The sequence below is a fragment of the Salmo trutta genome, chromosome 23 (assembly GCF_901001165.1).
Source record: "Salmo trutta chromosome 23, fSalTru1.1, whole genome shotgun sequence".
NCBI lineage: Eukaryota > Metazoa > Chordata > Actinopteri > Salmoniformes > Salmonidae > Salmo > Salmo trutta.
Genome location: NC_042979.1, coordinates 39,572,181 through 39,595,105, shown reverse-complemented (window position 1 = coordinate 39,595,105; position 22,925 = coordinate 39,572,181). Strand labels below are relative to the sequence as shown.

Sequence of the window (22,925 nt, the reverse complement as noted above, 5' to 3'; positions counted from 1 at the left end):
ATGAGCTTAACATCAGAAGCTCTATGACAGCTCTTATCAGTGGAGAGGCTGTTATGCTTCAAGGACAGTGGAGGAGACCAGGTTTTCTTGTTGTCCTATAGTAAAAAAGCAGGAACATACAGTTGAAGTCAGAAGTTTACATACACCTTAGCCAAATACATTTAAACTCCTGACATTTAATCCTAGTAAAAATTCCCCGTTTTTTTGTTGTTTATTTTTTTACACCTTTTATTTAACCAGGTAGGCTAGTTTAGAACAAGTTCTCATATACAACTTCGACCTGGCCAAGATAAAGCAAAGCAGTGCAACACAAACAGCAACACAGAGTTACACATGTAATAAACAAGCGTACAGTCAATAACACAATAGAAAAAAAAGAACGTTTATATACAGTGTGTGCAAATGGCGTGAGGAGGTAAGGCAAGAAATAGGCCATAGTAGCGGAGTAATTACAATTTTGCAAATTAACACTGGAGTGATTGATGAGCAGATGATGATGTGCAAGTAGAAATACTGGTGTGCAAAAGAGCAGAAAAGTTAATAAAAACAATATGGGGAAGAGGTAGGTAGATTGGGTGGGCTATTTACAGATGGGCTGTGTACAGCTGCAGCGATTGGTTAGCTGCTCAGATAGCTGATGTTTAAAGTTAGTGAGGAAAATATAAGCTCCAGCTTCAGAGATTTTTGCAATACGTTCCAGTCATTGGCAGCAGAGAACTGGAAGGAAAGGCGACCAAAGTAGGCTTTGGGAATGACCAGTGAGATATACCTGCTGGAGCACGTGCTACGGGTGGGTGCTGCTATGGTGACCAGTGAGCTGAGATAAGGCGGAGCTTTACCTAGCATAGAGTTATAGATGACCTGGAGCCAGTGGGTCTGGCGACGAATATGTAGTGAGGGCCAGCCGACTAGAGCATACAGGTCGCAGTGGTGGTTGGTATAAGGGGCTTTGGTGACAAAACGGATGGCACTGTGATAGACTGCATCCAGTTTGCTGAGTAGAGTATTGTAAGCTATTTTGTAAATGACATCGCCGAAGTTGAGGGTCGGCAGGATAGTCAGTTTTACGAGGGTATGTTTGGCGGCATGAATGAAGGAGGCTTTGTTGCGAATGGGAAGCTGATTCTAGATTTAATTTTGGATTGGAGATGTTTAATATGCGTCTGGAAGGAGAGTTTACACTCTAGCCAGACACCTAGGTATTTGTAGTTGTCCACATATTCTAAGTCAGAATTGTCCAGAGTAGTGATGCAAGTCGGGCGGACGGGTGCAGGCAGCGAATGGTTGAAAAGCATGAATTTGGTTTTACTAGCGTTTAAGAGCGGTTGGAGGCCACAGAAGGAGTGTTGTATGGCATTGAAGCTCGTTTGGAGGTTAGTTAACACACTGTCCAAAGAAGGGCCAGATGTATACAGAATGGTGTCGTCTGCGTAGAGGTGTATCAGGCAGTCACCCGCTGCAAGAGCGACATCGTTGATATATACAGAGAAGAGAGTCTGCCCGAGAATTGAACCCTGTGGTACCCCCATAGAGACTGCCAGAGATCCGGACAACAGGACCTCCGATTTGCCACGCTGAACTCTCTGAGAGGTAGTTGCTGAACCAGGTGAGGCAGCCATTTGAGAAACCAAGGCTGTTGAGTCTGCCGATAAGAAAGTCGAAAGCCTTGGCCAGGTCGATGAAGACGTCTGCACAGTACTGTCTTTTATCGATGGAGGTTATGATATCGTTTAGTACCTTGAGCGTAGCTGAGGTGCACCCGTGACCAGCTCGGAAACCGGATTGCACAGCGGAGAAGGTACGGTGGGATTGGAAATGGTCAGTGATCTGTTTTTTGTTTGTTTTTTGATTTTTATAATTATTTATTACAAAAAACACAAGGAAGGGGTAACATTAAAGTATTAGAACATGAAGGACAAACAATACAGCATCAAGACACGATCAAACATGTATCAGTCTTTCCGCAACAGAGCCATCCTTATGTGTGAGGGTGCGTGTGCATGATAGTGATATAAAATATGTCAGTTTCCTTTTTCATGATCACAATCTTGTGAAGCCCGAACCCTCCAAGATCCCCCCACAGTTCCCCAATAGCTGTCCCTCAACCATTCGAGACCCCTCCCCCCTCCCTTCTTTTTATTCCATTCCCCACCCCCAAGAACCCCCCCAATGCACCAACAACCAAGAGAATGAACTAAAGAGAAAAAAGGTAAAGACAGAAGAAAACAGCAAACAACAATGCAAAAAATATAAAACAAAATAATACATTTCAAACAAAGGACATCAAGGACAACAGCAATGCCTACTTTATGTTTGTGTGCATGTCTGGCACTATTACATGTATGTGTGTGTTCTTGTATGTGTTTATTTGAATGAGAGTGTGTGTGTGTATATACTTGTGTAAAAACACCTGTACGGCATCAGCCTCAGGCAAACCGGCATTAGTTGTAAAAACACTGCCACTTAGTGTCATTCAAATGTACTTTTATTATGTTTTATTTAGACTTTTTTTTCTCCTTTATCTTTTGACCATCATTCTCTCTCTCACACAGCAATTCCACTCCCACTTGTCTCCAATTCCACATACCAACCCTCAGCTTCCCTTAGCCCATCCCATCTATCTCTGCTGGCCACCTACTTCGTGTTTCTACGCAACACATATCTTTCAACTATGTTTAACGTACAATTTGAATCTATCGGATAGAATAGAATCTACAGATTGCATGTTGAAGATAAATACTTTTACTAAGAGTATTAGTAATTGACTGACCCGGTCTCTCCAGATCTCCTAACAGTACTATTTCTAGGGTCAATTTTAGATCAAAGTTATGCATTTTCAGCCATTCCTGAACCTGAGACCAGAAACAGGCTACCTGAGTGCAATACCAAAATAAATGGTCTATTGATTCTGTATCCTCACAACAAAATCTGCAGAGCTTCGATGATTTTATGCCCCAAATATTCAACATTTTGTTGGTGGCAAGAATTCTATATAATCATTTTAGCTGAAAAGCACGAAGTCTTGAATCTTGCGTTGTTTTATATATCAACTCATACACCCTGTACCATGGAATTGGTACATCAAAAATCTCTTCCCAACTATTTTGCAATCTGTATGGCACAGTTGTCAACATCCTTGTCCTCAAATGAAACTGGTATACTTTCCTATTTATGCTATTTTTATTCCTCCGCCAGTTTTGATCCTTTATATTGGGCAGACAGACCAGTTCCCTACCTCCTCTCGCTGCCACCCGCCTCCTCCATTTTTGGGGCAATGCTCTAACCAATTGGTTGTACTCTTGGATTGAGCAGACCTTCCCGTACAATTCTGATAACTCCATGAAGGACATAACTCTACCATTACAATTTACAATATCATTTAAGAACGAAATACCCTTTTCAAACATCTTTCCCATAAATACAGGCATTTTATCAACCAGCACATTTGAGTTCAGCCATAATATTTGTTGTAATATATGTTCTATCTTTTCAGGGGGATGAAATTGAAATTGTAGCCAGCTCTGCAATGCTTGTTTGAAAAAGACAGATACTTTGAAAAAATTATCATTTTCAATTAATCGAAAATGAGACATGGCAATCTGCACAAAGGCAAAAAGGCAATTTTTAAACAATGGATGAGCTTTTCTTGAGAACCATTTAGGGTTCAAATAAAACTTTTGAATGAGGGAAGCTTTTAGAGAGAGGTTTAATGCTTTTATATTTAATAATCTCAACCCACCCAATTCATATTCATTATAGATAGGCTCGTTTTATTTTGTCTGTTTTAGCGTCGCAGATAAAGCTAAATATTTTTTGCTCATATGATTTGAAAAATGAATCATCAGGAGTAGGCAGCGCCATAAGTAAGTGAGTAAACTGAGATATGACTAAGGAGTTAATCAGGGCAATTTTTCCATAAATAGACAGGTATTTACCTCTTCATGGTTGCAGAATCTTGTCTATTTTTACAAGTTTTCTATTGAAATTCATTTTGGAGAGCTTATTTATATATTTTGTGATATGAATACCGAGCATGTCTACTTCACCATCATCCCATTTTATAGGTAAGCTGCAAGGTAATGTAAAAGTTGTATTTTTTAAGGATCCAATACGTAATATTGTAACTTATCATAATTAGGTTTTAGTCCACAGAGTACAGAAAAGTTATCTAGATCTTTAATGAGACATTGCAGGGATCTAGCTTGCGGACTTAACATAAAACTTGAGTCATCGGCATACATGGACACCTTTGTTTTTAAGCCTTGGATTTCTAATCCTCTAATGTTGTTATTGGATCTGATTTTAATAAGTAGCATTTCGATGGCCATAACAAATAGATATGGTGACAGCGGACACCCTTGTTTAACTCCTCTTGACAATTCAAAACTAAAATAAAATCCAGTCTTACTTTATCAAATGCCTTTTCAAAATCTGCTATAAATACTATTTCTGGCTTCTTATATGTTTCATGATGTTCTATTATTTCTAGTAGTTGTCGTATATTATCTCCAATGTATCGTCCATGTAAAAAACCTGTCTGATCAGGATGAACCATACCTGGTAAAACCCTTTTAATTCTGAGTGCTTGCATTTTGCTAGTATTTTTGCATCACAACATTGAAGTGTAAGGGGCCTCCAGTTTTTTTAGATAGACCGGGTCTTTATATTTGCCATCTGGGTCTTGTTTTAATAATAGAGAAATCAGACCTTCCAGCTGAGTACCTGACAGACTACCATTTCTATAGTAGTTAAAGTAGTAGTTAAAACAATCTAACAATGGAGCTTTTAGTGTATCAAAAAATACTTGATATACCTCTACCGGTATGCCAGACTGAAAAGATTTAATAGCCTCAAAAAGGTCTTCCTCTGTAATTTGGCCTTCGCACTGATCTTTCTGTACATTATTTAATTTTCCATTTTTTATATTATTTGTAAAGAATTCCTTACCGTAATCTTCATTCAGTTTGAGAGGATGAGATGGAAAATTTTGTGCATTTTTCTCCATATTCCATCCAGTTTGCTTTATTTTTGTAATAGATTACATTAGATCGTTCTTGAATAAGCTCCTCAAATTCTTTTTGTTTTTCCTCTAACTTAGCTATACTTATTTCACCCCTTACCATAACTAGATACTATTCTCAGGCTAAATTGACCATAATTAGTGCTTGTAAAGTTACTGCCATCAGAGGTATTATGAAGGTTAAAACTAGAGCTTTCAAATGTCTGATATTTAGAATTCAAGAAATAGGTTCTAGCAATATTTTGTTTATTCCCTTGCCTGTTTGCCTGGTCAGTGATCTGTTTATTAACTTGGCTTTCGAAGACTTTAGAAAGGCAGGGCAGGATGGATATAGGTCTATAACAGTTTGGGTCTAGAGTGTCACCCCCTTTGAAGAGGGGGATGACCGCAGCAGCTTTCCAATCTTTAGGGATCTTGGACGATACGAAAGAGAGGTTGAACACACTGGTAATAGGGGTTGCAACAATGGCGGTGGATAATTTTAGAAAGAGAGGGTCCAGATTGTCTAGCCCAGCTTATTTGTACGGGTGCAGGTTTTGCAGCTCTTTCAGAACATTTACTATCTGGATTTGGGTGAAGGAGAAGCTGGGGAGGCTTGGGCAAGTAGCTGTGGGGGGTGCGGAGCTTGTGGCCGGGGTTGGGGTATCCAGGAAAATATTCAGATTACAAAGTTATGATTTTCCTAATATAACGTTCCTATATTATAACATTATATATTATATTATAGTATCTGACCGATTATCTTCTGGTTTAACCTCCCTGGGCAAGGTGGGATGCTTGCGTATGACTATTTTACACCATTTTAAAGACAAGACTCTCGTTAATCTAACCACACTGTCCAATTTCAAAAAGGCTTTACAGCGAAAGCAAAACATTAGATTATATCAGGAGAGTACCCTGCCAAAAATAATCACACAGCCATTTTCAAAGCAAGCCTATGTGTCACAAAAACCAAAACCACAGCTAAATGCAGCACTAACCTTTGATGATCTTCATCAGATGACACTCCTAGGACATTATGTTATACAACACATGTATGTTTTGTTCAACCAAGTTCATATTTATATCAAAAACCAGCTTTTTACATTAGCATGTGATGTTCAGAACTAGCATACCCACCGCAAACTTCCGGTGAATTTACTTAATAACTCACGATTAACGTTCACAAAATACATCATTATTTTAAGAATTATAGATACAGAACTCCTTTATGCAATCGCGGTGTCAGATTTTAAAATAGCTTTTCGGCGAAAGCGCATTTTGCAATATTCTGAGTAGATAGCCCGGCCATCACGGGCTAGCTAATTTGACACCCACCAAGTTTGGCACTCACCAAACTCAGATTTACTATAAGAAAAAATGGATTACCTTTGCTGTTCTTCGTCAGAATGCACTCCCAGGACTTCTACTTCAACAACAAATGTTGTTTTGGTTCGAAATAATCCGTAGTTATATTGAAATAGCTCCGTTTTGTTCATGCGTTCAGGTAACTATCTGAAGGGTGACGCGCGAGCGCATTTCGTGACAAAAAAATTCAAAATATTCCATTACCGTACTTCGAAGCATGTCAAACGCTGTTTAAAATCAATTGTTATGCGATTTTTCTCGTAAAATAACGAATACAACATTCGTTCAAAGAGAGAAAGAAAAACATGGAGAATTCACATGAACGCGCATCTCCAGTGTCACTGTTCTCAGCCGGACCATTCACAAAAACTCTTGCTGTTTTTCGCCCAGAGACTGGAGAGACGTCATTCCACTTTCTGGCGCCTTCTGAGAGCCAATGGAAGCCTTAGAAAATGTCACGTTACAGCAGAGATGCTGTATTTTTGATAGAGATGCCAATGAAGGAGAACAAATTGTCAGACAGAGCACTTCCTGTATGGAATCTTCTCAGGTTTTGGCCTGCCATATGAGTTCTGTTATACTCACAGACACCATTCAAACAGTTTTAGAAACTTTAGAATGTTTTCTATCCAAATCTACTAATTATATGCGTATTCTTGTTTCTTGGCAAGAGTAGTAACCAGTTTAAATTGGGTACGTTTTTTTATCCGGCCGTGCAAATACTGCCCCCTAGCCCCAACAGGTTAAATGGTGTATCCTTTACCTCGTCCAGTCTCATTCCAAACGTCGTAAATTGCACGAACGCAGTCTTCACTAAGTCACCCATACATCAATTGTCTTAAAATCATTTATTTACTAAACTAAGTAATTCACAGAAAGCGTACAAAACAGTTGGTATCATTACAAAGAAATGGTGGAGGAATGTGCCTTAGTGGGCTAAACCGGCATGGCGGCTTGTTAAACAAAAGAGTAGTGGGGGGTCAGCTGAGAAGACCCTACAGAGTTGATAAATATTAACAATTGATATGCTAATCCTTTGCACATGAACGCTCACTCATTCGGGAACAATTGCAATCAATATATATTTACGCTCAGTGTGTCGTCGGGATACTTGTTGGAGAGTTTGTTTCTGTTGGAGAGTTTTTTTTTGTCCGCGTTGTGTCTCTCTCGGTTAGAATGGATGTTTCAAAGCGACATTCGTTCATGTCGTGATAGAATGGATGTTTTGTCGGTCTTCGCGTTCAATGATACCACATTTCTAGCTGCAGACTATTAATTAATATCAAAGACTTGTTATTATTCTGTCGGTATCGATAGTCTAAAAGTTTAACCACGTGGTATGGTTAAACTTCAGTAGAGGGATGCATGGTCAAACCTTGGCTCTCTCTTCTGAGGCAAGCTGGTCTGAAGAAAGAAATTCTGGGTGGGGGTTTTATACTGAACATAGAAAAGCTGTCACATGACGCCTTGTCCTGTCTGTGTCCCTGGGGGCGTGCCGATGACTTAGTTAAGCTTTTGAACAGAAATACAATTCTCTCACATTAACATCAGTACATAGCATCTCAACATATTCCAAATAGCTTTATCCTTATTAATACATTTGATATAACCATTTAGATGTAAGTCCCATAGCTGAGGCTATTATATAAACATTATGGTAATATGGCAATATTGTCTCTCATGGGTTTCATAAAATTGTACCAAGCGGACCAGTTCATAGCTGGATTCTTCACCGATCTTTTATACCTTCTCCAGAACATAAATGTTGTTCGGTTCTCCAATTCTGTGAGGTGGAAGAATCCTTTGTTCTCTCCATGAAAACACTCTGTCTCTTTACTGTGGCCTGTTAGGCAGGACATTCCCTTTTGAATTTACGACCGCCTTCACACATCCTTGTGTCAGAAGTATAGAGGTCGGGGGATGGTGCATAGAAAACCCAGAGGGCAACGTCATGACAGGGGCATGCTTATTTAAGATGGTGAGGAAATTACTTTTAAAGAACGACCAGGCATCCGCGACTGACGAGATGAGGTAAATATCCTTCTAGGATACCCGGGCCAGGTCGATTAGAGAGGCCTGCTCGCTGAAGTGTTTTAGGGAGCGTTTGACAGTGATGAGGGGTGGTCATTTGACTGTGGCCCCATAGCGGATGCAGGCAATGAGGCAGTGATCGCTGAGATCCTGATTGAAAACAGCAGAGGTGTATTTGGAGGGCAAGTTGGTCAGGATATTGTCTATGAGGGTGCCCATGTTTACGGATTTAGGGTTGTACCTGGTGGGTTCCTTGATAATTTGTGTGAGATTGAGGGCATCTAGCTTAGATTGTAGGACTGTCGGGGTGTTAAGCATATCCCAGTTTAGGTCACCTAACAGAACGAACTCTGAAGATAAGATGGGTGGCAATCGATTCACATATTGTGTTCAGGGCACCGCTGGGAGCTGAGGGGGGTCTATAACAGGCTGCAACAGTGAGAGACTTATTTCTGGAGAGATTCATTTTTAAAATTAGGAGCTCGAACTGTTTGGGCATAGACCTGGAAAGTATGACAGAACTTTGCTGGCTATCTCTGGAGTAGATTGCAACTCCTCCCCCTTTGGCAGTTCTATCTTGATGGAAAATGTTGTAGTTGGGTATGGAACTCTCCGAATTTTTGGTGGTCTTCCTAAGCCAGGATTCAGACATGGCAAGGACATCAAGGTTGGCGGAGTGTGCTAAAGCATTGAGTAAAACAAACTTTTGGGAGAAGGCTTCTGATGTTAACATACATGAAACCAAGGCTTTTTCGGTTACAGATGTCAACAAATGAGAGTGCCTGGGGACACGCAGGGCCTGGGTTAACCTCCACATCACCAGAGGAACAGAGGAGGAGTAGGATGAGGGTTCGGCTAAAGGCTATCAAAACTGGTTGTCTAGTGTGTTGGTGACAGAGAATAAAAGGAGCAGATTTCTGGGCTTGGTAGAATAGATTCAGGGCATAATGTACAGACAGCGGTATGGTGGGGTGCGGGTACATTTGAGGTAAACCCATGCACTGAGTGATGATAAGAGAGGTTGCATCTCTGGACGCGCTAGTTATGCTGGGTGAGGTCACCGCATGTGTGGGAGGTGGGACAAAGGAGGTATCTGAGGCATGTTGAGTGGGACTAGGGACTCTGCAGTAAACTAAAACAATGATAACTATCCTAAACAACAGTATACAAGGCATATTGACATTTTGAGAGAGACATAAAGCGAGGCATAAAGCAATCACAGGTGTTGATTGGGAGAGCTAGCTAAGACAACGGGTAAGACGACAACAACAGCTAATCAGCTAAGATAACAACAACGGGTAAAATGGTGATGAATGGGTAGAGAGGGTCGGTTAACTACACACAGGGCCTGAGTTCGAGGCTGGGGCCAACAGGTAAACAAAAAATGGAGTACCGTGATTAATGAACAGTCCAGCAGGCATCAGCTATGTAGCCAAGTGATCATAAGATCCAGTGAACAGCAATAGATGGAACAGGGAAGCCGCAGGGTAGTCGTTACTACGCTAGCACGCGGGAGACACAGCGTTTAAAGTTAGCAGGCCGGGGTCAGTAGAAGCGTCTGCTCCGACGTCCGGCAAAGGCCGGTTGAGGGCACAGCGGATGGAGTTCCGTCGGCAGACCAGTCGTGGTGGTACGGCGGGGCGCTGTGTCGACAAAGGGTCCAGGCCAGATGGCGAAAGAGGTATTAAAGTTGTAGTAATTTTGTTTGCTAGCCGGGAGATGCGCCTGGCTCGTGGCTAACTAGTTCTAGCTTCGGGGCAGGGGGATTAGACACTATAGCCACTCGGTAGCAGCTAGCTAGCAGCGATGATCCGATGCTCCACAGCTTACGGCATGGATCCAGTGGAGTAGTGGATTCTAGCCGTGTTGGGGTAGAGTCCGGGAGGCATCAGCTGTGTAGCCAAGTGATCACTGAGTAGGCCGGGAGGAGGGCCTGGCTCAGTGCCAGCTTCGGGGCAGGGTCACTCGGTGGCAGCTAGCTAGCTGTGATGATCAGGACTAATGGTCCAGGGCTTACGGCAGGAATCTGGCGTTGTAGTGGAGAAACAGTCTGATACTGGCAGGCTGGCAAGTATTATCCAGGCTACAAAACGGCTGGTGTCTGTGCAGAAGGTAGTGGCTGACAATGACTAAATAGCTAGTAGCTGGTTAGCTTCTGATGGCTAGCTTCTGATGGAGGTTCTGGCTATAAGTTTTAGGTCAGAATAATAGAAGAGAGAATGATTTATTTCAGCTTTTATTTCTTTCATCACATCCCAAGTGGGTCAGAAGTTTACATACACTCACAATTAGTATTTGGTAGCATTGCCTTTAAATTGTTTAACTTGGGTCAAACTTTTCAGGTAGCCTTCCAATAGCTTCCCACAATAAGTTGGGTGAATTTTGGCCCATTCCTCCTGACAGAGCTGGTTTAACTGAGTCAGGTTTGTAGGCCTCCTTGCTCGCACACGCTTTTTCAGTTCTGCCCACAAATTTTCTATGGGATTGAGGTCAGGGCCTTGTGATGGCCACTTCAATACCTTGACTTTGTTGCCATTTTGCCACAAATTTGGAAGTATGCTTGAGGTCATTGTCCATTTGGAAGACCCTTTTGTGTCCAAGCTTTAACTTCCTGACTGATGTCTTGAGATGTTGCTTCAATATATCCACATTATTTTCTTTCCTCATGATGCCATCTATTTTGTGAAGTGCACCAGCCCCTAATGCAGCAAAGCACCCCCACAACATGATGCTGCCACCCTTTGCTTTACGGTTGGAATGTGGTTCCTCGGCTTGCAAGCCTCACCCTTTTTCCTCCAAACATAACGATGGTCATTATGGCCAAACAGTTCTATTTTTGTTTCATCAGACCAGAGGACATTTCTCCAAAAGTACGATCTTTGTCCCCATGTGCAGTTGCAAACCCTAGTCTGTCTTTTTTATGGGGTTTTTGGAGCAGTGGCTTTTTCCTTGCTGAGCGGCCTTTCAGGTTATGTCGATATAGGACTCGTTTTACTGTGGATATAGATACTTTTGTACCTGTTTCATCCAGCATCTTCAAGGTCCTTTGCTGTTGTTCTGGGATTGATTTGCACTTCGCACCAAAGTACGTTCATCTCTCGGAGACAGAACGTGTCTCCTTCCTGAGCGGTATGACGGCTGCGTGGTCCCATGGTGTTTATACTTGCGTACTATTGTTTGTACAGATGAACATTGTACCTTCAGGCATTTGGAAATTGCTCCCAAAGATGAACCAGTCTTGGCTGATTTCGTTTGATTTTCCCATGATGTCAAGCAAAGAGGCACTGAGTTTGAAAGTAGGCCTTGAAATACATCCACAGGTACACCTAATTGACTCAAATAATGTTAATTAGCCTATCAGCACCTTCTAAAGCCATGACATATTTTTCTGGAATTTTCCAAGCTGTTTAAAGGCACAGTCAACTTAGTGTATGTAAACTTCTGACCCACTGTAATTGTGATACCGTGAATTATAAGTGAAATAATCTGTCTGTAAACAATTGTTAGAAAAATGACTTGTCATGCACAAAGCAGATGTCCTAACCGACTTGCCAAAACTGTAGTTTGTTAACAAGAAATTTGTGGAGTGGTTGAAAAACGAATTTTAATGACGCCAACCTAAGTGTATGTAAACTTACGACTTCAACTGTATATGAACAAATCTTTGTGGATGTCAGTTTGATAGCGTGTGGGGGGTAATCAGTGCGTGCGTGCGTGCAGGCCAAGACTACTGTACATTCAGTACTGTATTGGTGGTCAGTGTGTGTGTTTGTCTATTTATACACAAGTGGAGTCTGCAATGGAGGGAATTCTGTGGACTTGTGTAGAGGTGAGGAGTCCATAGACACAATAGGTGGTGTCTTCCTCCCTCTGTCATGTCCAAGTCTCTCTGTCTTCTCCACTCAATCTGAGAGGAAAATAGCTGCCGGTTATTTGACTACTCCTCCTCCTTAGAAGTGCCAAAGCAAATGGCGTGTATTTTTTTTCTCCGGCTCGGTCCTGACGATTTTTTACATGGCTCCGAGCAACTGCACAGATTTTTCAGCTGCGGAAAGAATCCTTTTGGGACGTCATTTGCATAATCTATGACCGCTAAGGTTAAATATTTGAATAATTGTCTCAACCCCCTTTAGTCCCCAAAACACTGTAAGACACTCATGCTCTATCTGTGTAAAGCAGTGAACCATGAAATTTTAATTTCAATAAATACATAAATAATTATTCTCTGTGTGGAGATCGGCATCACGCCATGAAGATTATCATATTAAAGTAAGAAACATATTTTTTTAAAGCAAGCTTGATAAAGGCTCAGAAACGGTGAGCAAACTACCTTTCGGCAAAATACCTTAAGCGGGGAAAGGACAAATCAGTATTATGTTTATTTGTTATATATTACACAGGGATTGCTTTGAAATGCCCATCCTGCAATTTTTTTCATTCATTTTCAAAATGTTACCATTTTAGTAAATATTCTACTGTAATTCTAACTGTAGTAATTTACTGAGTCACAATAACCATAAGTCGACCAGGTTGTTGTTTTTATCAGTGTGAGTGGATGTATTGTTTTTTATCATAAGTGAGAGGTTATAAAATGAATGCCACCAATGGTCACTGATTACATCTCGCATACTAAGACCCCTTATACATTTAATTTTAAAAAGCATACGATCTTGCATTTAATTTAAGATGGATCTGAAACGTAACTAGATACTGTCGATTTAATGGGATTGAAAACAATGTGCAGGGACAACTATAATCCGAGTCATTGTGCCATATATGGTAGAGATATGTTGTAACAACTGTAGAGACTAAATGAACAGAGAGGATCTGAATATCAATGGCTATTCCCTGGAAGGGGCAGCTTGACTGAAATCCATGAAGACCTCAATGCCATCTGGCTCCCCCTGGCTCCCCCTGGCTCCCGTGGCTCCCCTGGCTCCTGTGGCTCCCCTGGCTCCCGTGTCTCCCGTGGCTCCCGTGTCTCCCCTGGCTCCCGTGTCTCCCGTGTCTCCCCTGGCTCCCGTGGCTCCCGTGTCTCCCCTGGCTCCCGTGTCTCCCCTGGCTCCCGTGGCTCCCCTGGCTCCCGTGGCTCCCGTGGCTCCCCTGGCTCCCCTGGCACATTCAACCTCCTGTTACCCAACCAGGTTGGCACATGGGGTCCTGGAACATATGCAGTGGTATCCTCCTGTCAGACATGGGTTGGCACACTGGGTAACTGCTTACCAATGAGGTACAATGCTTTTTAGAAAATGGGCATATCCCCTCAGGCCATTCAACAACTCTGAATTAGAAACTCAGTCTATCATAATGTACAGAATCACTAAAAGTTAATTGGGGAGTCTATTTTCAGATGCGCTTTGAGGATCAGAAATGTAGATGAATGTAGAATTACTATATTTCTGTTAGCTGAACTGTGTAGCCTACTCCCCTATTTGCCTGTTCTCTCTCTAAATCCCTTTGCATACTGCAAAACAAGCTCATTTGATCAGTACTCGACAGCCGGTGATTCCTGGGGAGGCATTAGGGCATTATGGAAACATTTGCATAATTCATTTTTCATAAGTCTATGTTAAACTCCGTTTGTAGCAAGCAAATTGATGAACAACCTTATCACTGACTTGATGAAGAGTTGATCCTTGCCTGTCGACTCTGAACTACTACTGAGTTTGACCTCAATAGCCGTGAAACATGATGATGACAATAGTGATGCACTGCTAAATCCAAAATGGATTTACGATAGGAGATCTACAGTAATCTTATTGCGTACTGTTTAGCTTTGGAGTTGTGTGATCTGTGCTTTGACCTGCTTTCTCTCTCTCTCTCATCTCACTCTGTCTGTGTGTGTCTCGGTCTTTCTCACAGATGTAATCAATGAACATCACTTAGGTAAGACAAACTTTTGCTCAAAAGAATGCAAGAATTTTATATGAATTGATATTAATGTGTAATTGAACTTTGGAGTGTTGATGTTTATAAGAGTTGTGTGGTACTTTGTCTCTTGTAGGATCTAAATGCAGGATGACACACGCGCACACAGAGAAACACACACACATGCAGTCACACCCACACAAAGTCCCCCACTTAGCCATTCGTCTCCTCCCTTTGACAGTTTGAGTGGACACACACACACACACACACACACACACACACACACACACACACAAACATTCACACCCTCTCTCACACGCACAGAGGAAATAAGGATCTCTCATATTAAAGGGTACATTTTGATGGCTAATGTGAAGTAGGCCTACTACTTCCTTTCCTGTCCAATAGAGTTATTTAGCCACAGTGTGTGTGTGGAATTACCGCCATGTATTCTGGCTCATACTCTTCTTCTTAATGCCCAACGATTAGAAAAAGGTGCAATTGCATACAAGGTCACCGAGTGAGCGGGGGATCGTTTTAAACGGGTTAGCGAGTGCTAGTTAATTTGTTGAGATTAGCGTAAGCCGTGTGCTGCAGTGAGGAGCAGAAGGCGGACGGGGCCTCTTGACTGTTAGTGCCGTTTGACATCGGGATTAATTTGACCGGGGAGATTACGCCTCCCGCTTCCCACTCGCTGACAAGCAGCGACTTTAAACCGGGACGCCAAATTGCGGCGCTAATGGTTTTGAATGGGGTGGGGGAGAGAACTCTGCAGAATGACTGGAATGGGGTCTGTATTACATTTGCTTTATTTTTCTCCCTCTTTCTGTCACTCTAAACCCATGCCATGAGGTATCACTGGATCCGCAGTATCACTGGATCACTCTCTCCTTCTGTCTCTCTCTCTCCTTCTGTCTCTGTCTCTCTCTCTCCTTCTTTCTGTCACTCTAAACCCATGCCATGAGGTATCACTGGATCCGGCTGTATGTTTCTTTCTCACTTCTTTTTCTTTATATTTTCTCCCGAATGGCGCAGCGGTCTAAGGCCCTGCATCTCAGTGCTAGAGGCGTCACTACAGACCCTGGTTCGATTCCAGGCTGTATCACAACCGGCCGTGATTGGGAGTCCGCACAATTGGCCCAGCGTCGTCCGGGTTTTGCCGGGGTAGGCCGTCATTGTAAATAAGAATTTGATCTTAACTGACTAGCCTAGTTAAATAAAGGTTAAATAAAAATTTAATTCTCAATTCTCTCTCCCTCTTTCTCTCTCTCTCTACCCCCCTCACTCTCTCACACACTCTCTCTGCCCCCCCTCTCTCTCTACCCCCCTATCTCCTCCTCCTCCTCCTCTCTTTATCTCTCTCCCCCACCCCCCATGAGTAAAGGAACTCAGCATGGGGTGGTGAAGAAGACTTAAAAAATGAATAATTGAAGTGACGAGCACTTTAGTGACGTGTTGTCTCTGGATACAACTGCTTATACCTTTGATGAACATTGCACTCCCCGACCCTTTCTTAGAATCCTGAATATAAGAACAGCTACTTCTAGTAGATACAATAATTATTTAAAAAATATATATAATAATGTTAGTATATCATTAAATTAGCAATGTACTTTGCTAAATTGGCTCTATTAATGAAATTGTCATATTTGATTGTTATAAGAAGTGTGCGTATCTTCTTTTCCCATCTTTAGGTCCTTTGTTCTGAACAAAGGTACTGATGTTGTTCTCCTCAGTCAGTTTGTGGCGGCTTGTGTGCGTCACAGGCAATGACTACAGTACATCCTACATGCATACATATACTTGTGTGTAGGTTTTAGTGCTGAAACCCAGGTGGTTACCGCTAACTCTGTAGCGCCGTCTATCGCTAACTAACCCTATGCGAGGAGACTTGAGTTTAGTAGGCCGCTGTCGCTGACTGTTGTGTAAGCAGGGAGCGCCCAGCATGAATAAAATAATGCAGGCATCCTCCCAAGCCTGCCGAACGGGGGCTTTTTGTCCAAAGCTAACTGGAGCAGGAGAATGGGTCTGTACAGCCATCTAGCCTGTTATTTCTGCAGGGGCTGAGCACCGGACCCACTAATGCTATGTGACAGTTCTGGAGCAAGGAGGAGGAGGGATGGAGAAAGGGAGAGGGGAGGAGGAGGAGGAGGGATGGAGAAAGGGAGAGGGGAGGTGGAGGAGAAGGGATGGAGAAAGGGAGAGGGGAGGAGGAGGAGAAGGGATGGAGAGGGGAGGAGGAGAAGGGATGGAGGAGGAGAAGGGATGGAGAAAGGGAGAGCAGAGGAGGAGGGATGGAGAGGGGAGGAGGAGGAGAAGGGATGGAGGAGGAGAAGGGATGGAGAAAGGGAGAGCAGAGGAGGAGGGATGGAGAGGGGAGGAGGAGGAGAAGGGATGGAGAAAGGGAGAGGAGGGATGGAGAAAGGGAGAGGAGGAGGGGGGATGGTGAGGAGGAGAGATGAAGGGAGAGGAAAGGAAGAGGGATGAAGGTGAAGAATGGCAAAAAAACAGGGATGCAGGGAAATATGGACCAGGGAGAGAAGGGTGTTAGAGAATGGACCACAGTCATGATGGTTTAATGAGAGGAGGTGAGGTAATGGGGAGAGGAGAGGAGGAAAGTTGAGGTAAAGGGAAGGGGGGAGGAAGAGTTGAGGTAAAGGGAAGAGGAGAAACTTGAGATGACATTTGAGAAAATGAGGAAAGACGAGCGGTTATGAAAGAGTATACGTCACAATACGCGTTTGACTTACCCCACTCAAGTGTGCCACAGAGATACAGTGCAATTGCAATAATTGTAATTATATTATAAACATCCATTGGATTTTATTGTGTTCTATTTAATTCTGTGACACTCACTCACACATTGTGATTCCATCAAAAGTTGAGTGATATGATAATCATTATTCCAACATCAAACTAATATCAACAATTCCAGTTTGATGTTTAGTAGAGTGGTGTTACTCTAGGTTGTTTTAGAGCTACAGTGTCTTCAGAAAGTTTTCAAACCACTTGACTTAGTCCACATTTTGTTGTTACAGCCTGAATTTAAAATGGATTACATTTAGATTTTGTGTCACTGGCCTACATACAATACCCATAATGTGAAAGTGGAATTATGTTTTTAGAAATTACTACAAATTAAATAAAAATGAAACATTGAAATGTTTTGAGTCAATAAGTATTCAACCCCTTTGTTATGGCAAGTCTAAGTTCAGAAGTAAATATTTGCTTAAGTCACATTTGCAGTTGCATTGACTCACTCTGTGTGCAATAATAGTGTTTAACATGATTTTTGAATGACTACCTCATCTCTGTACCCCACACATACAATTATCTGTAAGGTCCCTCAGTCGAGCAGTGAATTCCAAAATCAGATTCAACCACAAAGACCAGCTAGGTTTTCCAATGCCTCGCAAAGAAGTGCACCTATTGGTAGATGGGTAAAAAAAAATTAAATAAGCAAGACATTGAATATCCCTTTGAGCATGGTGAAGTTATGAATTACACTGTGTCAGTACACTCAGTCATTACAAAGATATAGGCATCCTTCCTAACTCAGTTGCTGTAGAGGAAGGAAACCGCTCAGGGATTTCACCATAAGGCCAATAGTGACTTTAAAACAGTTACAGAGTTTAATGGCTGTGATAGGAGACAACAGAGGATGGATCAACTCCATTGTAGTTACTCCATAATACTAACCTAAATGGCAGAGTGAAAAGAAGGAAACCTGTACAGAATAAAAAATATCTTAAAACATGCATACTGTATACAATAAAGCACTAAAGTAAAACTGCAAAGAATTTGGCAAAGAAATGTATTTTATGTCCTGAATACAAAGTGTTATGTTTGAGGCAAATCCAACACAACACATCACTAGGTACCACTCATCATATTTTCAAGCATGCTGCATCATGCTATGGGTATCCTTGTCATCGGCAAGGACTAGGGAGTTTCTTAGGATAAAAAGAAACGGAATAGAGCGAAGCACAGGCAAAATCCTAGAGGAAAACCTGGTTCAGTCTGCTTTCCAACAGACACTGGGAGATGATTTTACCTTTCAGCAAGAAAATAATCTAAAACACGAGGCTAAATATACACTGGAGTTGTTTACCAATACGACATGTCATGTTCCTGAGTGGCCGAGTTACAGTTTTGACTTAAATCGGCTTGAAAATCTATGGCAATACTTGAAAATGGCTAATGTACAAATATTGTACAATCCAGGTGTACAAACCTCTTAGACACTTACCCAGAAAGACTCACAGCTGTAATTGCTTGCAAAGATGATTCTAACATGTATGGACTCAGGGGTGTTATGTAAATTAGATATTTCTGAATTTATTTTTCTATAAATTTGCAAACATTTCTAAAAACATGTTTTCACTTACCCATCTACACATGATACCTATATAATGACTGAGACAAATAATCGATTTAATAAATGTTTTATTCAGGCCGTAACACAACAACGTGGTATGAATACTTTCTGAAGGCACCGTATACAGATGTCTATAGCACAGTGTTAACCGATCACCGACACCCTGGTATCAGTTTATATGCGTCAAATGTTTGTGGCGCATAGCAATAATATCATGTTGCCATCGAAGTGGGATGACACAACATATTTCCTATAGGGCTCAGTGTGAGATTGGCATGGGGTGGGGGTGGGGGTAAGGTCTTGGGTGGGATCGCTCTGATGTTGCTGTAATTAGTGGCATTGGGGTTTATGGTAGACATCCATAGAAATAGAATTACTTACACACACACACACACACATTCATGATTCATTAACACATACTGTTTATTTATGAAGTGATGCTGTATTACCACTGACAGCCAGTAGTGTAAAGTACTACATACGTCATTTTTGGGGGGGTCTGTACTTTACTTTACTTTACTATTTGTATATTTGACAACTTATACTTTTACTTCTACATTACTAAAGAAAATAACGTATGTTTTTTCTCCATACATTTCTGCTGACACCCAAAAGTACTCATTACAGTGTGAATGCATAGCAGGACAGGAAATTGTTCCAATTCACACACTTTTCAAAAAAACATCCCTGGTCATCCCTACTACCTCTGATCTGACTCACTAAACACACATGCTTCATTTGTATGAATGAATGAATGAATGAATGAATCATGATGTCTGAGTGTTGGAGTGTGCCCCTGGCTACCCGTAAATAAACAAAACAAGAAAATGGTGCCGTCTGGTTTGCTTAATATAACTAATTTGAAATGATTTATGCTTTTTTTTGATACTTAAGTATATTAAAAACCAAATACTTTTAGACTTTTACTCAAGTAATATGTATGACTGTATGACTTTTCCTTTTCTGTTAAGGTATGACAATTGGGTGCTTTTTCCACCACTGCTGACATCCATATGAACATGAACACGCAGATGGATAGTATTCCAACAGTTTGTTTTCTCAAACCTCTACTACACTTCAGCAGTAAACACACACACACACACCAAGACTAGAAGTGAGTCACAAAGGAACGAGAGAGAAAAAAACTGAGCAAAATAAAAAGTATTTTTTTCTTTTTATATATATTTATTTGTTTCTGTGCTCTGCTCCTGCCCTGACAAGATCATACACCATCCCCTGAAGTGCAAAAGATAGGAGGGAAAGATATGAGGGAGAGAGAGAGAGACACTATATGCGGGAGGGAGGGAGGGAGGGAGGGAGGGAGGGAGGGAGACAGACAGACAGACAGACAGACAGACAGACAGACAGACAGACAGACAGACAGATGAAAAGGAGAGAGAGAAATACTAGAGGGAAAAAGACACTGTTCCCCTCTTGTCTGAGAAGCATGTCATTATGATGTTGGCGTCGGCAGGGTGGAGGAGAGGGGTAAAAAAACAGACTTGGCGGGGAGTCTCATCTCAGAAAATATAAGGGGTGAAGCAAAATGGCTGCCTCACCAAGCCTGGGGAGAGGGATGGAAACCAAGCCTGGGGAGAGGGAAGGGAACCAAGCCTGGGGAGAGGGAAGGGAACCAAGCCCGGGGAGAGGGAAGGGAACCAAGCCCGGGGAGAGGGAAGGGAACCAAGCCCGGGGAGAGGGAAGGGAACCAAGCCCGGGGAGAGGGAAGGGAACCAAGCCCGGGGAGAGGGAAGGGAACCAAGCCCGGGGAGAGGGAAGGGAACCAAGCCCGGGGAAAGGGAAGGGAAGGGAACCAAGCCCGGGGAAAGGGAAGGGAAGGGAACCAAGCCCGGGGAAAGGGAAGGGAACCAAGCCCGGGGAAAGGGAAGGGAACCAAGCCCGGGGAGAGGGAAGGGAACCAAGCCCGGGGAGAGGGAAGGAAACCAAGCCCGGGGAGAGAAAGAAGGAAACCAAGCCCGGGGAGAGAAAGAAGGAAACCAAGCCCGGGGAGAGGGAAGGGAACCAAGCCCGGGGAGAGGGAAGGGAACCAAGCCCGGGGAGAGGGAAGGGAACCAAGCCCGGGGAGAGAGGGAAGGGAACCAAGCCCGGGGAGAGAGGGAAGGGAACCAAGCCCGGGGAGAGAGGGAAGGGAACCAAGCCCGGGGAGAGAGGGAAGGAAACCAAGCCCGGGGAGAGGGAAGGGAACCAAGCCCGGGGAGAGGGATGGAAACCAAGCCTGGAAACAGCCAGATGTGGGGAGAGAGGGAGAGCAAGGGGGCAAGAGATCCATCCCCAGGAAGGAATATCATGGAGGGGAAGGAGGGAAGGTAACATAAAGGGGGTAAAGGCTGAGTAAAGAGGCAGGTTCCCCCCACAGAACAGACCGGTGTGTGTGTGTGGTGAAATTATGTTTGAGTGTCTACATTTGCACTTGTGTATTTGGTAGTGTGTGTGTGCATTTATTATGATTTATTAAACATTTCACAGCTCACAAGAGGAACTCTTGCGACAGAGAGAGAGAGCGAGGGAGGGAGGGAGGGAGTGAGAGTAAGGGAGAGAGAGAGTCAGAGCTCATGCCATCGTCGTCAGTGAGAAGAGAACCGTTGGAATCAGGAGAGCTCAATCCACTTCTCGAGAGCTTAGTACTCTCTCAGCACTCTCACACACACACACACACACACACACACTCGCGGTCCACCACTTTAGCCACCGATGTCCTCTTTCCTCCGGCAGTGTGAGTGTACCCCATAATAGCACACATTAAGCCTATCTATACAGTGTAGCAGGCTTATACATTGACCAGCGTAAAATAGAGCCAAAGCCACCCTCTCTCTCTTTCTCTCCCCTTTATCTATTGCTCCTTCTCTCTCCATCTCTCCCTCTTGTCTTTTTTAAAAACGTTTTCTTTTTCTCTCCCCCTTCTATCTCTCTATCTCTCTTCACTTTCTCTCTCGCTCCCCCCCCTCCCCTCTCAATCTCTTCGTATCCATTTCTCCTCAGGGGGAGGCCCACTGTAGTCCTCCTGCCTGCTAAACCCATTCTTTCGCTAACGAAGGGAAAGGCTTCGTTCGTTATGCAAATGAGATTTATTCAGTCGGCCTGTGAGACGAATCCCCCCAAGGAGATCGTGTTAATTATGTAAAATTAAAAAAACGAACGAAACACACAGAAAAAAAGAAAACATCTCCCCATCATATTATTAGAAATGCCTTGATGTGACCTTGTTTGTCGGAACGGAAGTAATGTGCCCTATTTCTTTCCCTGGCTCTTTTCATCAAGCCTCTCCGACCAATGTTTTGTTTCAGCTTGACATTTGTACATTTTGCGCTGGCTGTCTGGCAAGGCAGTGATGGTAGAGGTATTTAGTGGTGGGTGGGTGAGTTGGAAGCGATGTGTCGTCCTCGTGTGGTGAAATGGCCACAGTACATCTTGTGAGAGAGGGAGGGAGAGAGAAAGGCCGCCGAAGGCAGACCTGGCTCTCAAGAGAAGACAGGCTATGTGCACACTGTCCACAAAATGAGGTGGAAACTGAACTGCACCTCCTAACCTCCTGCCAAATGTATTACCATATTAGAGACACATATTTCCCTTAGATTACACAGACCCACAAAGAATTTGAAAACAAATCCAATTTTGATAGACTCCCATATCTATTGGGTGAAATACCACAGTGCGCCATCACAGCAGAAATATGTGTGATCTGTTGCCACAAGAAAAGGGCAACCAGTGAAGAACAAACACCATTGTAAATACAACCTATATTTGTTTATATATTTTCCACTTTGTACTTGAACTATTTGCATATCATTACAGCACTGTATATAGACATAATATGACATTTGAAATGTCTTTATTCTTTTGGAACTTTTGTAAGTGTAATGTTTACTGTACATTGTTGTTTATTTAAGTTTTGTTTATCTACTTCACTTGCTTTGGCAATGTTAACATATGTTTCCCATGCCAATAAAGCCCTTAAATTGAAATTGAATTGAGAAGGAGAGAGGGAGAGTATTTGGTAGGGAGGGGGAGAGAGTTTGTGAGAGTGAGGGAGAGAGAGACCCCATATACAGGATACTAATCTTCTTTGTGCTGTATACGGGAGCCCCTCATCTCTCTCCTTTCCACCCGGGGAGGATAAAGAAATGAACACACTGGTGTTTAACCTCTTTCCAACAGAAACGTGTCTGTATCAAATCATCCATTTAACAGTAGCAGAGGGTAACAATGATACAGCAGCTCCAAGGTTACCTCATCTCTCTCTGAGCGCGCGTGCACGCGAAC

General features: G+C 42.7%; 1 protein-coding gene across 3 annotated transcripts in view; it reads left to right on the top strand.

Annotated features, from left to right (window-relative positions):
* The window catches only part of nr6a1b (nuclear receptor subfamily 6, group A, member 1b), a 173,170-nt gene that overhangs the window by 107,408 nt on the left and 42,837 nt on the right, over window positions 1–22,925 (top strand). Inside the window, exon 2 of one of the 3 annotated variants that reach the window (XM_029710267.1) lies at window positions 14,261–14,284. The exons of the other annotated variants lie outside the window; for them this stretch is intronic. Coding sequence (XP_029566127.1) covers window positions 14,261–14,284 — 24 coding nt within the window. The remainder of the gene's footprint in view (window positions 1–14,260; window positions 14,285–22,925) is intronic. 3 annotated transcript variants of the gene reach the window in all.